We start from the raw sequence: 14,129 nt of genomic DNA on the forward strand, positions 1-14,129 counted from the left end.
TGGGAGAAAATGGATAAAGGGTACACCAGATCTACTGTTTCATACAACTTCACATGAATCTGTAATCATCCCAAAATAAAGTCAAAATTTTAAAAAGCCAATAGAAAATAATTTCTACCTACAAAAATGTATCCATGATATCCAATTTCTCATGTGATGTCCACTTTTATAAGGACAACCCAATTCCAACAAGACAAACTAAGAGCCAAAAAATCCATCAAATTAGTAAGGACTCCAGCTCTTCCTTCAGATATTCAGGATTCAGTTACGTCTTTTCATAGAATCATGACTATTTAAGGGCTGGGTAATCTTTACAGATAACAGTAAAAGTTATCCTTTGATGTCTGAATGTTGTCTGTAACAACCTGGCCAAGTAGTGTCAATGAGCAAATCTGAACAACTTCAATGAGATAAGACCCACTTCATTTTATACATTTATCATCTCTGAAAAGCTGTTAAACAAAACAGGAAGTTTCTCCTTAAGAAAATCCAAATCTAGCAGTGCCTGGGTGACTCACTTGGTTAACCTGCTCTCCCACTCCCTCTGCTGTTCCCCCTCAACTCTGGTGCACGTGCGCACACGCACCTGTTCTCTGTCAAATAAATAAAATCTTTAAAAAAAAATCCAAATCTATCTTTTTAACTAATAGGCTTATAATGAAACTGTAGTATCTCTCCCCCCCCCCTCTCACACACACACAGCAAAATCGAGTAATAAAAAAAGTTTACATTCAATTAATCACAAAATGCCCCACTACTGCTCTTAGGGAAACAGAGGTGCCTTATTCTTTTTTTAACACCCAAATGCCCAATACCTAACAGTATATATTTATTCACTGTGACTTTTTTTTTTTTAAAGAAAGAAAGAGATTGAGTGTACAAGCACAAGTGGGGAGAAGAGGGAGAATAAGAAAAAGAGAATGAGAGCAGGCTCCATGCCCACCATGGAGCCCAACATGGGCTTAATCTCATGATCCTGACATCAAGATCTGAGCCAAAAACAAGAGTCTGGCTTAACTGAGTGAGCCCCCAGGCACCCCTTCAATGTGACACTTCTTACCAATACACAGACACAGTGATTACACACATCTTCTATAATTAGAAATATCAGATCTGACCTAAAAAATTATAGCCCCAACTATAAGAAGCAGTTTGGAGAAGTCAAACACTAGCCATTACTAAATAATACTAACTTTCAAATCAAAGACTAACTGAATGGCTAACTATCATACTAGCTTAACAAAAGCATACCACTCTCAGTTCCATTATGTCTCTGCATTCATTTGGTGTCTAATCCTGAACACTTGAGGCTGAAATCAAAGAAAATTACCATCTAGAACAACAAAGTTCTACTGTGTCCTCCCCTTCTGGGTCAAAAGCTTAAAAGAATTGGGTCAATCCTAAAAACTCAAATGAATAGTTACCTAGAATTCTGGTGCTAGTCACTAAAAATTTTTAATTCCCCACCTTTCATCTTAACAGATGGTAAACTGGGACCATATCAATTAAGCAACTTGACTAAAGTAGGCAGCAGACCCTAAAACTCAGGTCTTCAGTTTTCTAATCCATTGTTCTTCCCAGTATATCATACAGCCTCCCAACCCAAACCAGCATTTTGAACACCCAGACTAAAAAAACAACACTAAAGCCTACTTACTATGTTAGAAGGACATGTGCGTACAGCTCTTTTTCCAGTTAGAGCAGTAAGTTATCTAGCGATCAGTTCACATTCTCTTCCCCTAGTACTCTTACAATAACCAGAGAAGAATTTGAAAGAATATGTGAAGTGGTCATAGAATACCACAGACTGTGTGGTAAAAATCCATGCCATCTAAGCCTAACCAACCGAGTGGTTCTAAGGCTTTCCTTTCTCCCCAACATACTCCCATCATTAACACATCTACCCCTCTACTCAAGAATAAGTGAACTACACTAACTGAAAATAATGGAGTCCACAGTTGGGCTTCAAAGGGATCCACACACTCCCTGAAATCATATACAAAACGTATGCAGCTACACTGACCCTAAAAGGTTTAATGGCTCCCAAGAAATAAAGTACTACTGTTATAGCTCTAACACGAGCATGAAAAATGAAAATATATTTTGCCATGAAGTAAGTTAACACATTAAGCCCTGTACAGTTTTCAACTAATCAAGAACGCAAGTTTACCAATTTTTCCTTTCCTATAATAAAAACAAGAATAAACCAAGGAAATGAATGACTCCTGCAAATACAGGATTATAAAGTAATATAAACTACAGCTACTTCTATAAACATTCGGACAGTGAATTAAGTTAGTAATCAGAGCCTGATAATCAGTCAATAATAAAACCAAAATACGAAGGCAAAATTTACCAATTATTCCAATTGACAGTTCACAGCATATAAAATCAAGCAACTGCTATCTTAAGAAAACACACATGAACATACTTCCAACTAAGACCGTAGCATGTTGAAGAATTTCTATTCTCAGTATCATGTATAAAAGGAGTAATAGAACCTCAAAATCAAAAGAACTTAAAAATAACCCAAATCAATCCCCTCACTAACATCTCACTATTTGAGAGAACTGTCAAACCCAAGGCAACTCATTAGAAACTATTAACATTTTCATATAGCAAACAGTAAAATTAACAAAGTATTTTAATAACCTGTATACAGTATGACCTCATTTGTGTGGGGGAGAAAAAATACAGCAGAATATGCTTTTGTATGTGTTGATATAAGAAGTTACCCAATATACCTTTTATCAGTGGCTGCCTGCCATGAAATAAATGGGAGATGGTGTGGGAGGGAGATTTTCTTTTTACTGTTAACACCCTTCATGTAACTTTTCAATTTTGTACTCTGTAGAAGTATACATATTCAAAAAAAAAAAAAAAAACTGTATGAAGCTATTTCCAAAGTCAAAGATAGGATCATAGCTTTAATCAGAATAATGACAGTGAGAATGGAGAGAAACCGACATGAAATTTAAGATGGAGAAATGATAAGACAGGCAGACTACTAGGACTTTCTAAGTGGTTTCTGGCAAAAATAATGATTAAGTGCCATTTATTAAGATAAGAATCATCAAAGACAATGATAAATTCAGTTTGCATATTTCAGTTTAAGGTGCCTTCAAGATGCCCAACTAAAGTAATCAAATGGCAGTCAAGTTTATGTGTAAGTTGGGGGCAGAGTGAGTAAAGAAAATCTAGAACAGAGTCTCGGAGACTAAGATGTGGTTAGACAAAGAAAGCAAGCCAGAGTGAGATGCTAGGATTCTTTCCCAGAGATTCCCCAATCTGCCTCTATCTCCACCCTCACTCCTGAACTATAGCCTTAGTTTAAACTCAACTGTCTTTCCCAAGAAGGTAATAACTTGTTTCTTGTACTGAGCACCTTCCATGCTAGGACCAATGCCAAGCACTTTCTTCCCTAACACAAAATGCAACAGCATGTCAGAAATCTATTACCACTTCCATTTTACAGATGAGAAAGCTGAGCCCCTGAAAGATGAAATAATTTGTCAAAGGATCAGACATCTAGTAAGTGGCAGAAGCAGAATTCTACTCTAAAATCCATTATGTTGCTATCTAACCACCAATACTTCACAAATAGGATCCTTTACCCTCCACTTTATCCTTCTTACTGTAGCCAATAACAGTCCCATAAAATCTACTCTGGTCATGTCAATTCCCCTTGAATGAGAGATGAATTCAATGATGTCCCAAAACATCGTATGGCCTCCTATGGCCTATAGTGATGTGAGCCTTTATGTGCTCAGTTACCTTCTCCTAACTCCACCATGACACGCTCTACTCACACTAAACTATTCACAATTCCTCAAACACCATTTAACTTCATTTACCTCCAACTGTCTGCCCTTTCCTTCCTCTTGCTAAACCTCTACTCAGGTTCGATAACCAAGATGAAATGTTACATCTTCGTGGAGTTTCCCTCACCTACGTACTTCTCCAGTCAAAATTAAATGTTCCAAAATGCTGGAAACTGTGTGGATAATTTAAACTACCCATAATCAAAAATTTTAATTGTTTTATTGGCTCTGTCATTTGAGAGCTCATAGTACTTTGCATACACAACTTTATTATTATACTTACTACAACATATGATCACTCAGTCTATATACATTTTTCTCCAAAGACTGTAAGGGCAGAGGCCAGGTCTTACTGTTGCCCAAAGACTTTGCACAGTGCTTCACCCACAGCAGGTCAGCAAACATTTCAAAATCAACCAAGCAAAACCAAAGCTTTTCTAGTTCTCATTCTGATATTTGAAATTCAAAAACGTAAAACATTTTAACTACTGTATCTTAAAAACAAATTTCCCCTAAATGTATAAATGAGCCAGACTCAATGAACAAAGAGTCATAAAGTTCTTAGGCAAAATTATCTCTTTTGCCCCATATTATGTTAGATTCTATTACAGAATCCTTCCACAATATTAAAATACAAACTCATATATATTTCAGCTAATTATCTGTTTTCTTCTAGTTTTCCAAAGAACTAATTTTCCATACGTCAAAAAATCAAGGCCCCAAAAATATTTACTATTAAGAAGTTATTTCTGTGGGCACCTGGGTGGCTCAGTCAATTAAGCATCTGCCTTCAGCTCAGGTTATGATCCCAGGGTCCTAGGTAGAGCTCCACACCTGGCTCCCTGCTCAGCAGGGAGCCTGCTGCTTCTCCCTCTCCCTCTGCTGCTCCCCCCACTTGTGCTCTACCACTCTCTGTCAAGTAAATAAATAAAATCTTTACCAAAAAAAAAAAAAGTTATTTTTATGTGTAATAAGGGCACTAAGGCTATGTTTCAGAGACAAACTGATATATCTATGGATTAAATGATAAGACTAATGCCTGAGATGTCTTTCAAAATAATGAGGGTGAGGGGCAAAATACAGATGAAACAAAACTGGTCATGAGTTGAAAATAGCGCTGAAATGGGTAATGATCAGTGATGGCTGGTTGGTTTTCTTTGCTTTTGAAAATACTGGAAATTTTCCCCAACAAACTTTTTTAAAGAAGAAAAGGATCTAATGAACATAATGCAACAGATCCATAGCCTGAAAACAACCCTTTATCTAAAAGGGTTTCTTCCACTATTGTAAATTAAAATGTATTAGATGACCTCATATAAATCTCGTAACTATAACAAAGTCCAACCTTCTTCCTGAGAATAAACTTAGCAGCAGCATCTTTTATATATTCTAACACAAAATACTTCCACAAACCTAAACTACAAAAAAAATCAGAGTACATTAACAGAATGACAACAGTTTTAGCAATGTAAAAAAGTAGAGAAAAGATAGAATAAAAGAAAAAATGGATTAAAAAATAAAGAAAGAAAATAAAACTCTGCGGCAAACAGCCCACAAATTGCCTGGGAACCCTGAAACTGTCTAAATAAGGCATCACTCCCAAGCTCTTAATTAGGTCCCAAAGGTCAACCTGGGCAATGAGGGGCCCAAAAGGAAAGTTCATCAAAGAAACAGATGCTAAAGATCAAAATGAAGATTCCAGGGGTGGCCTGGGTAGCTCAATCGGTTAAGTATCTATCTGTCTCTTCATTTCAGCTCCGGTCATGATCTCAGGGTCATGAGATTGGGGGGGGGGGGGGGGGGGGGGCACCTGGCTCCACACTCAGCACCTATGGAATCTGAGATTCTCTCTCTCCCTCTGCCTCTCCCTGCGTGTGTGTGCACTCTCTCTGTCAATAATAAAATCTTAAAAAAAAAAAAAAAAATGAAGACTGCATAGTGACAAATCACAAAGCCACCTAAAAGGCAAAGAAATAAGACCTAATAGGCACATCTCTACTTCACTCACCCCATCCTCACTTAAGGACCATCGAGTTCAAAAGTATCACAACTTGGGTGCCTGGGTGGCTCAGTTGGTTAAGCAACTGCCTTCAGCTCAGGTCATGATCCTGGAGTCCCGGGATCGAGTCCCACATCAGGCTCCCAGCTCCACAGGGAGTCTGCTTCTCTCTCTGACCTTCTCCTCGCTCATGCTCTCTCTCACTGTCTCTCTCTCTCTCTCTCTCAAATAAATAAATAAATAAAATATTTTAAAAAAAAAAAAAAAAGTATCACAACTTGACAAGGCCTGTACAGTTATCTCAACACACACGGTAGAATAAAATCCATTTTTAAATCAACCAAAATATAATTCCGGTGTACTCACTATCAGGGTGCTTACTGTATTATTTGTAAAGTAATACATGTCTAAAGTAAAAAAAAAAAAAAAAAACCATACCAGTACAGAAATCTCTAAAGTGTAAAGTTTAAATTCTTCCCTCCTCCTTACCCTAGAGTTATTTTGTACTCCAAGATGACCTTTATTTACTTACTGGGTATCCTTCCAAAACTTGGTCAGAGAACTTCTTAAACTGACCCATGAACACTCATTCAAGGATTCCAAGAATCCATACAAAGGTAAGTATTACTATAAAATGAGATCAGAGAGGGAAGAGAACACACAGCAGATTATCCTTTCAACATCTACTAAAAGCTAAAATCTGATCTTAAATCACGTTTTCCTAAACAAAATTACAAGATTCCTTGCTAATACCCAAATCAAGAAATGCCATTTCCAAGAAACACAATTAAGAAATAATCCTCATCCTAGTAGCCATTCTACTGAGGCCCAACCTAGGGTAAAACTCTGAAACTCGATTTTACAACTGTACCAACAGTAAACTAACTGAAAATGATAACTGAAAATCCAAGAAAGCAAGTACTGTTTTGCAGAAGCCATCAATGCCTGCCCACCTCCAGCACCACCTATCCAGAGAAAAAAGGTCCAGTCCATAAAAGTGCCCAGGCATGAAGAGCTAACAGAGTCTTTTGTTTTTCTTTTCTGGGGTTCAGTGTTCAAAGTGTGTAATTTGTTGAAACATACCTGAAAACATGGAAAAGGCTGTCTGTAAATTAAACCAGCCCAGACACCATTCTGCAATATCTCACAAATGTAAATAAACCCATTAAACTCGCAAATGTATTGTAAAAATTTAATTAAATAATTTAGTTTTAAGTGTCTGACAGAGAATATGTTACATAATAGAAATTCTCATTAAATGTTTAAAAAAAATAAAATACATCAGAATATTGTGGGTCTCAGATGCTTTAGTTAATCTTAAACTAGCAACTATCAGTTAACTCTAATAACCTAAAATCCAAAAGCTGTTAGTTAACTTTTTAAACTCCCAAATCAGGAATACACAGTCCAAGAATAGTTAAATCTAACAGTGAGAGACATGAGGAAGACATGAGGAGGACATGAGCCAGGAAAGGACTCTGCAAAGGCAATGCTTCTCCTGTCTTTACTTCAGTCAGCCCTGGAATGTGTCAGGTAGGACAAGGGGTTTTAGACACCAAGTTTTCATTGGTGAAATGAATGATGGTCAAGTTAATGTGACTTGGCTAGGAATACTGTAAAGGCACCTCCACCTTTGTACAAACAGGGTCTAAGAATCCACAAACCCAGGATCCTAATACTCTATACAGTGTAAGTGTAACTCTATGAGTCCCATTCAGCCCTGTGTTCCACTGGGACTAGGTAATTCTGGGATATCGCTACATGTGCCTCCAATGCACCTTTCCAGCAAGGTTCTTGTTAGACTACCTAAAAAGACAAAGACCTGGGACTTCACAAGCTTCCCGAGCAGGTTGCAGTGACTACCTTTGTGTCTGCTTGCTAATCAATGTTTCTATGGTTAGCCAAAAGATAAACAGCCATTCTAACTTGTTAAACTGACCCTTATCATAAACTTTCAGGACACTTTACACTATTCTTCTGGCACTGACATTCCTATGCTATATCATTCTTATACTTATCTCACTCCTCTTAAGGAGCTTAAGTTTTCAGTGCAGGCAAGGGATATCTATATTATCTTCATATTTCCTGCATAGAAGGCTTGCATTTGACGTAGTCAATGTTTGTTGCTCTAATGTACTGTTAACAATACGGAAAACTGATACAGTTACATGTAAAGCTTCACTTAGAGTACATAAAACTATCAATTTTGCATTCATTAAATAAATTCCATTAATTAACTAGTCTACAAATAAATACATGTGGACCCTAAATAACCTAACCATCATTTCAATTCTTAGACAGTCTGGTGATGTTTTTGTAACATAAATTAGCTCTCTGGATACCACATTTCAAAAATAATATTAATAATGCACAGTGTTATCAGTCATAACATCAGTTTCAAAAAGCTCAAAGGATCACAATGAGTTTCGAAGTAAAAATAAACTTAACAAAAACCCTTTCAAATCTGCAAAAGAATACTGGCACTATACAAATAAAAACTAGATGTTACATAATCAAGTCAGAGTAAGATTTTTTTACTCCGTAGCTAGCCAAGCACTGAAGCTTCACTTTAAAACAAGTGGCCCATCACTCCACTTTACCACCTAAGTCACAAAAGCCTGTATCTCAGGCAGTTTTTCTTAACCTAAAATATCTAGAGGTGGCAGTCAAATGTTCCCTAGTCATTTCAACTTGTAATTGACTCCACAGAAAGAGCCATCCAGTGAAAAAGGCCAAACCTTGAATACCTGTTTGTATTTTCCTGCAGTTCTAATTTGTGCACAGATATGCGAACGTTTCTGTAATCTTTCTATAGCTTTTATTACCAGCAATGTAGCAAAATTTTAGGAAATATGTAGTAATGGCATGAGACCTTCTCCAGGTAAACGACGACGATCATTACTTACAACTTTCCAAACAAGAAAATACTTTTTATAAACACATGAAATTAAAAACCTAATTTTCAAACACAAAGCATGACATTATTCTGTGGTTACTTTTGTAATCCAAACACTAAACCTTCTTATATCCCTTTAAGTGCCTATAAACAAACAAACAACAACAACAAAAAGAACATAATACAGAATAATTTTAAACATCATTAACCTCGGGGCACCTGGGTGGCTCAGTGGGTTAAAGCCTCTGCCTTCGGCTCAGGTCATAATCCCAGAGTCCTGGGATCGAGCCCCGGCATCGGCTCTCTGCTCAGCGGGGAGCCTGCTTCCCCCTCTCTCTCTGTCTGCCTCCCTGCCTACTTGTAATCTGTCTGTCAAATAAATAAAAAAAAATTTTTTTAAATCATCAATCTCTAAGTACTATAGTATAAATAAGGTACCTCTAGAACTGACCTAGTAATTTTCCCCTACCATCTACATGTAAGCAAACCAAATTTAGGAAAATATATATGCCTTAATGGATTTTAAACTACCATTACCGAAAAAATTTTAAATGCCAACTATTTTAATACTAATTATTTCCTAGGGAAAAAAGAACACACATTTCCAAATGGTAAACAACCCATCACTTCTTCTAGGTATTCTACATAATCCTTTTACTGATTAACAGAATTATAAAAAAAAGTTCCAATGAAAGTACTCAGGACAAACTTAAAATGGATGTAAACATACTTCAAAATGAACAACTATGTACTTTAGCAATAGCGCCCCGACACAGGTAAGATTCCCCAGCCCTTTAGCATTATATTACTATAAATATGACTTATAGTATTACTATATTTATTCTTCCTATATTTACTTATAGTATTACTATTTATTCTTCCTACATTTATGCTATATATTGCTATGATGCTTCAATGCAAATCCTTACCCAACTGAAAAAAAGATTAAGCCGAAGTATTTTCAAAAATGTACTTAAAAAGTCTACATAATTTGTTCAAATGTTTTATTTAATACTTTTCAATAACTCCACTGTAATTAAAATGTGAGAATCTTGAATTATTATGTTACCAAAAGATTAATGATCAGCATTAATTCAAAGAGCATGGTCGAGATCATGCTGTATTCAAAAACTCTGATTAAGCAACCACTTGGTGTTTACAACTTTTAAAGATATTTTTAAAGATATTACTACAAAAATATACACCATAATATTAATTTATTTTTCTAATCCAAAACCCCAAGCATTATATATCAAATGGCAATCATACAAACAGAAATTCCTTTAAGGAATTTAATATAAATGAATCTTACAAAACAGAGACTAAAAGAAATCAGCAGTTTGGATAAAGTATTGTCACACCTGGAAAGGGAACATACAAGTTTAGGGGCAAGTAAGAGACACTTATGTTTAAAACTTTCCAAAGCTTCTAAGTCGAGAGTTATTTTTTCTTATACCCACAAAATCTGAATTTTAAAACTTGAAAGAAGATCCAATAAAACATACAGGAATGAAAACGTTGAAAACAAGTAGTAATTAGCTAAGTTTCTGTCAAAAACAAAACAGTTCTACAAGGTGCAGACCAAATTTGTTGGGGGGTGGAGGACTGGCAGTAAGAACCCCAGAGTCATTCAATTCCATTACCTGCCCTCAGGTAAGTAGCCTGAACCAACCCCAACAAAAAAAAAAAACTTGTTTTTTTAAGACTTTCAGAGAGTAAAAATTCTGAAACCAACACAGCTCAACATTACACACACACACACACACACACACACACACACACACGTGTCTATTGTTCCCCAGGACTGTTCAAAACATAGGTGAAGCTAAATAATTCAGTACTTCCAGCAACAGGACCCCAGCTCATTCATTCTACTCAGAATCCAATTCGAACACAAGGTGTGAACCTATATAATGTCAAGCTTTACGTTACACATTTCACTGGTATGTTCAGGCTCACAAGAACTGCATGAGGTTGCAAGTACATACTCTAGAATGTTTTAATGTTAAGGCTAATGAGTCTTGACCTAAATAGGTAGGACCTCACAAACACCAAGTCTGAAGTAATAAAGATTATTTTTTTTCTTCCCCTCAACGAAATACTCAGTAATTCATCAGATTATCCAATATTTTATAAAGCCTTAATTCTTCCCCAAAAATAATTAAGCTTCACAAGTTTCTCATTTATAACATGTTACTGTATTCGAACATCTAGAAAGTAATGCATACTTTCACAAAACATATTTGAAAACCTTGAGTTCTTTAACATTTAAACACAATAGCACATAATAACTGCAGGGTTCAACATTACAACCTGAAATCCAATGTTAAGCACCATCCGCTGTGAATCTACTAAATACAAGCATCCTGAGACACGAATTCATCAACTTGCATTTTACACATTATCCACATGAAACCTCAGATTCCATTTATTTCCTCTTTACCGTAAAACAAAAGCAATAGATTCGGCCAAACTTTTCCAAATGTGTCACCTTTGCAAACCATTTTACAAACCCCAAGTCAGACTGGTAATAATCAGTCCAAAATAAAGTGATGCTCCTTATATTTAAATATTTTATTTAATCTTTTTAAATGACAACACTGACGGCAATTATTTTTAGTATCTTAAGTACCAAGAAAAAAATCTTCAAGGCTTTAATTATTGAAGCTTAAGTCATTTCAGAGCTAGTCACTACTCATTTTTCCAGTGATAATTTTAATGAAACCAATGAATACCTACATCGCCAAAGTTTAATTCAAGTTTTCTCTATCAGTCAAAGGCACTAGGCTTACGGAAAAGGATTATTTCTGTTTAGCTTTCTCGTCATTATTTGTGATTGAAACCCCTTACACTTAGTTACTTTGTAACAAAAACAAGTTAATTACAGATAAAAGGAATTAGGAACTCTTCTAAACCAAACTACAGACAAAAACTGAGAACAACTAAAAAAAAAAATCAACTTAAGAATAAAAACCTAGGCTTTAGTCATTTCAAACTTCCTTCTCAATTCTAACAATAAGGCTAGGTGTCAAACGCAAAGCTACTGATTTCAGCTTGGAAAAGAAAATGTCTAACGGATGCAACACCTATCGCACACACTCCAAGTTTCACGGTCCCAATTAAGAAAGCGTACAAATATCATTTCAATCATATTTTGGTCAGGAGAGACAAACTGATGCAGACAGATCGAGACTCCACAGCCTTTGTTCAAAAGCTTACGGATGGGCAACTAAATGTGCTACAGGTTGATAAGCATTTAACAGGCTTATGAATGCTGCTTCCAAGCTTGACAAAGATACAAGAATTCTATATGCAAATCATCTTGGACAATTTTCATTAAACACCATCGAGCTACACACTCCGAAGGAGAGGCCTATTCATCGCTACTATTTATTTCCATGTTTACCTCTCCTCCCTCCCCCCCAAGCCCCCCCCCCTTCACTTTCTCCTCCCACCCTGTCCCGCCATCTTGGGCCGATAGGAGCAGCCATTACTTAACTAAATGACAGTGCCAACAACTTTCCACACAAATAAACAGAGACTACACCCCGAATCCCCCCTTGCCTCCCCGGTCAGACACACAGGAAACGAGCCTCCAAGAAGAAAGCACACTTAAAAATAACTGCAGAATTTCTATGCCAGAAAGACCCAAAAAGTAAACAAGTCACCTAACTTCAGGTAAAACACCCAGCAGTTGAGATGCATGTCAACAGCCCAATGCAAACTCTTCACGGCCCTAAACTACGTGCAACTTCCCCCTTCTGGGAGCAGGGACGCAGAAAAGCCCAAAACGTTTGGTTAACCGTAGACATTATTAACAGCCTGCCCGAAGCAAAAGAATAAAAACCACGGGAGGCAAGTAAGTCAGAAATTTGGGGAAATCGGCACACATTTACGATCCCTTGACACTGAACAGGCACCTCGGAGATCATCGGTCTACTTCCAAAAAGCCGTAAAATAAGAGGCGATTTTGTCGACCCGGTTGAGCTCGGCCCCAAAGCGTTGCTGCCTCTGTTCCTCCAGCTACAAGAGGAGAGAGCGATTTCGCAAGGGTACAAGCGAGGTATCCCAGGGTGGGGGAGAGCAGAGGCAGGAAATAGTTTTCCGGAAGCCCCTCGGCCATCGTTCGTGGCCACAATGAACGCCGGTCGGGCCGCGGGGCCCGGGGCGAGCCAGGCGCCGGCCGGGGAGCCCGTGTCCGCGCTCCGGCCCGCGGGCTGCCTTACCTTGCCCAGTAGGGCCTTCGTCCTGGCGCCATCTTCATGAAACCTCACGAACCCGAAAAGGCGGCTGTGGGGGAGAGAGACACGCGGCTCGTTAGAGCTAGGGGAACGCCACCGATCCACCCCTTCCCGAGCCCGAGGCCCCGGCGGCGGCGGCTACCGCACAGAGAGCGCCAAGCCGAGGTGCCCGCCCCGCCGCCGCCAGAGGCAAGCCGCGCTCGGGCTTCCCTGGAGAGCGGCGCCAGCCCGTCCGGAGCCGACCGGGCGGGTGACGGCGGCCCGTACCTGTCCAGTCCGCCGAGCGCCTCCCTCTCCTCGGCTGTCAGGCTGGGGGACGCCTCCTCGCTCTCGCCGCTCGCTTTTCCCGCCGCCATTTTCTTTTCCTCATCACCGAAAGCGGCGGCGGCAGCGGCGGCGGTAGCGAGCGACACTCCGCAGGATTTCATGGAAACGCAGCGAATTCACAACTCCAACGCCGACACCCCCCCCCCGGGCCGGGGCCCGCAACGACGCCCACAGTCTCCGCTCGGGACCGGCACACCAACTTTATCGCCGCCTCCTCCTCCGCCGCGGACGGCAGCGACGAAAAATCCCAACGCGGCGGCGGTGAAGGCGGCGGCGGCAGGGGCTGCGGAGCCCCCGGGTCGGCAGCGGCGGCGGCTCGGCTGTAGGGTCACATCGCGGGGGCGGGCGGGGGACAGCCACAGGCGGGGACGGCGGGAACGGCCGGAGCGCGCGGGACTGGGGGGCAAGGGGGGAATTCGTAGGAGACACAAACTTCCCCGGCACCAGCACAAAGTTGTTGTAATTGTGTCACACAGCGAACCCCACGCCGCCGCCGTGACCCCCCCCTCCGCGCCCGGGCAGCGCCGCCAATCGGAGCTGCCCGCTCGCCTCACGTGACCTTTGTTGACTCACGTCAGCCGTGGCTCCACTTAACTTGCTAGCTGCCGAACCCCGCCCACCGAGGCCGCCACCGACGGGGAGCGGGACGCAGGCCAATTCTGGCCGGTGGTTGGCTGCTGGGCCCGTCTGTCGGGGGGAAAGGGTTGTCACCAAGAGGCAGCAGGCAGATAGGTTGTGCTAGTTAAATACACTGGGGCAGAGAATGGAGGGTCCGGGCCGTGTCACCTCGGGAGCCGCGGCGGGATGGGGCGGGGGGGGGGGCGGGGGGGCGGCGTGGGGGGAGG

General features: G+C 40.0%; 1 protein-coding gene across 8 annotated transcripts in view; it reads right to left on the bottom strand.

The window, feature by feature from the left end:
* KDM6A (lysine demethylase 6A) overlaps positions 1-13,777 on the bottom strand; it is a 212,931-nt gene extending 199,154 nt beyond the window's left edge. For 4 of the 8 annotated variants that reach the window (XM_047714919.1, XM_047714916.1, XM_047714915.1 and 1 more), the window contains exons 1-2: positions 13,225-13,775; positions 12,943-13,006 (exon numbers count right to left, since the gene is read on the bottom strand). In XM_047714919.1, coding sequence (XP_047570875.1) covers positions 12,943-13,006; positions 13,225-13,385 — 225 coding nt within the window. In that variant the 5' untranslated portion in view covers positions 13,386-13,775. Of the gene's footprint in view, positions 1-12,942; positions 13,007-13,224 lie in introns of all 8 variants that reach the window. The other 4 variants (XM_047714914.1, XM_047714912.1, XM_047714918.1 and 1 more) reach the window with 3 other exon arrangements.
* Positions 13,778-14,129: the final 352 nt, after the last annotated feature.

This window comes from Lutra lutra, chromosome X (genome assembly GCF_902655055.1).
Source record: "Lutra lutra chromosome X, mLutLut1.2, whole genome shotgun sequence".
Classification (NCBI taxonomy): domain Eukaryota; kingdom Metazoa; phylum Chordata; class Mammalia; order Carnivora; family Mustelidae; genus Lutra; species Lutra lutra.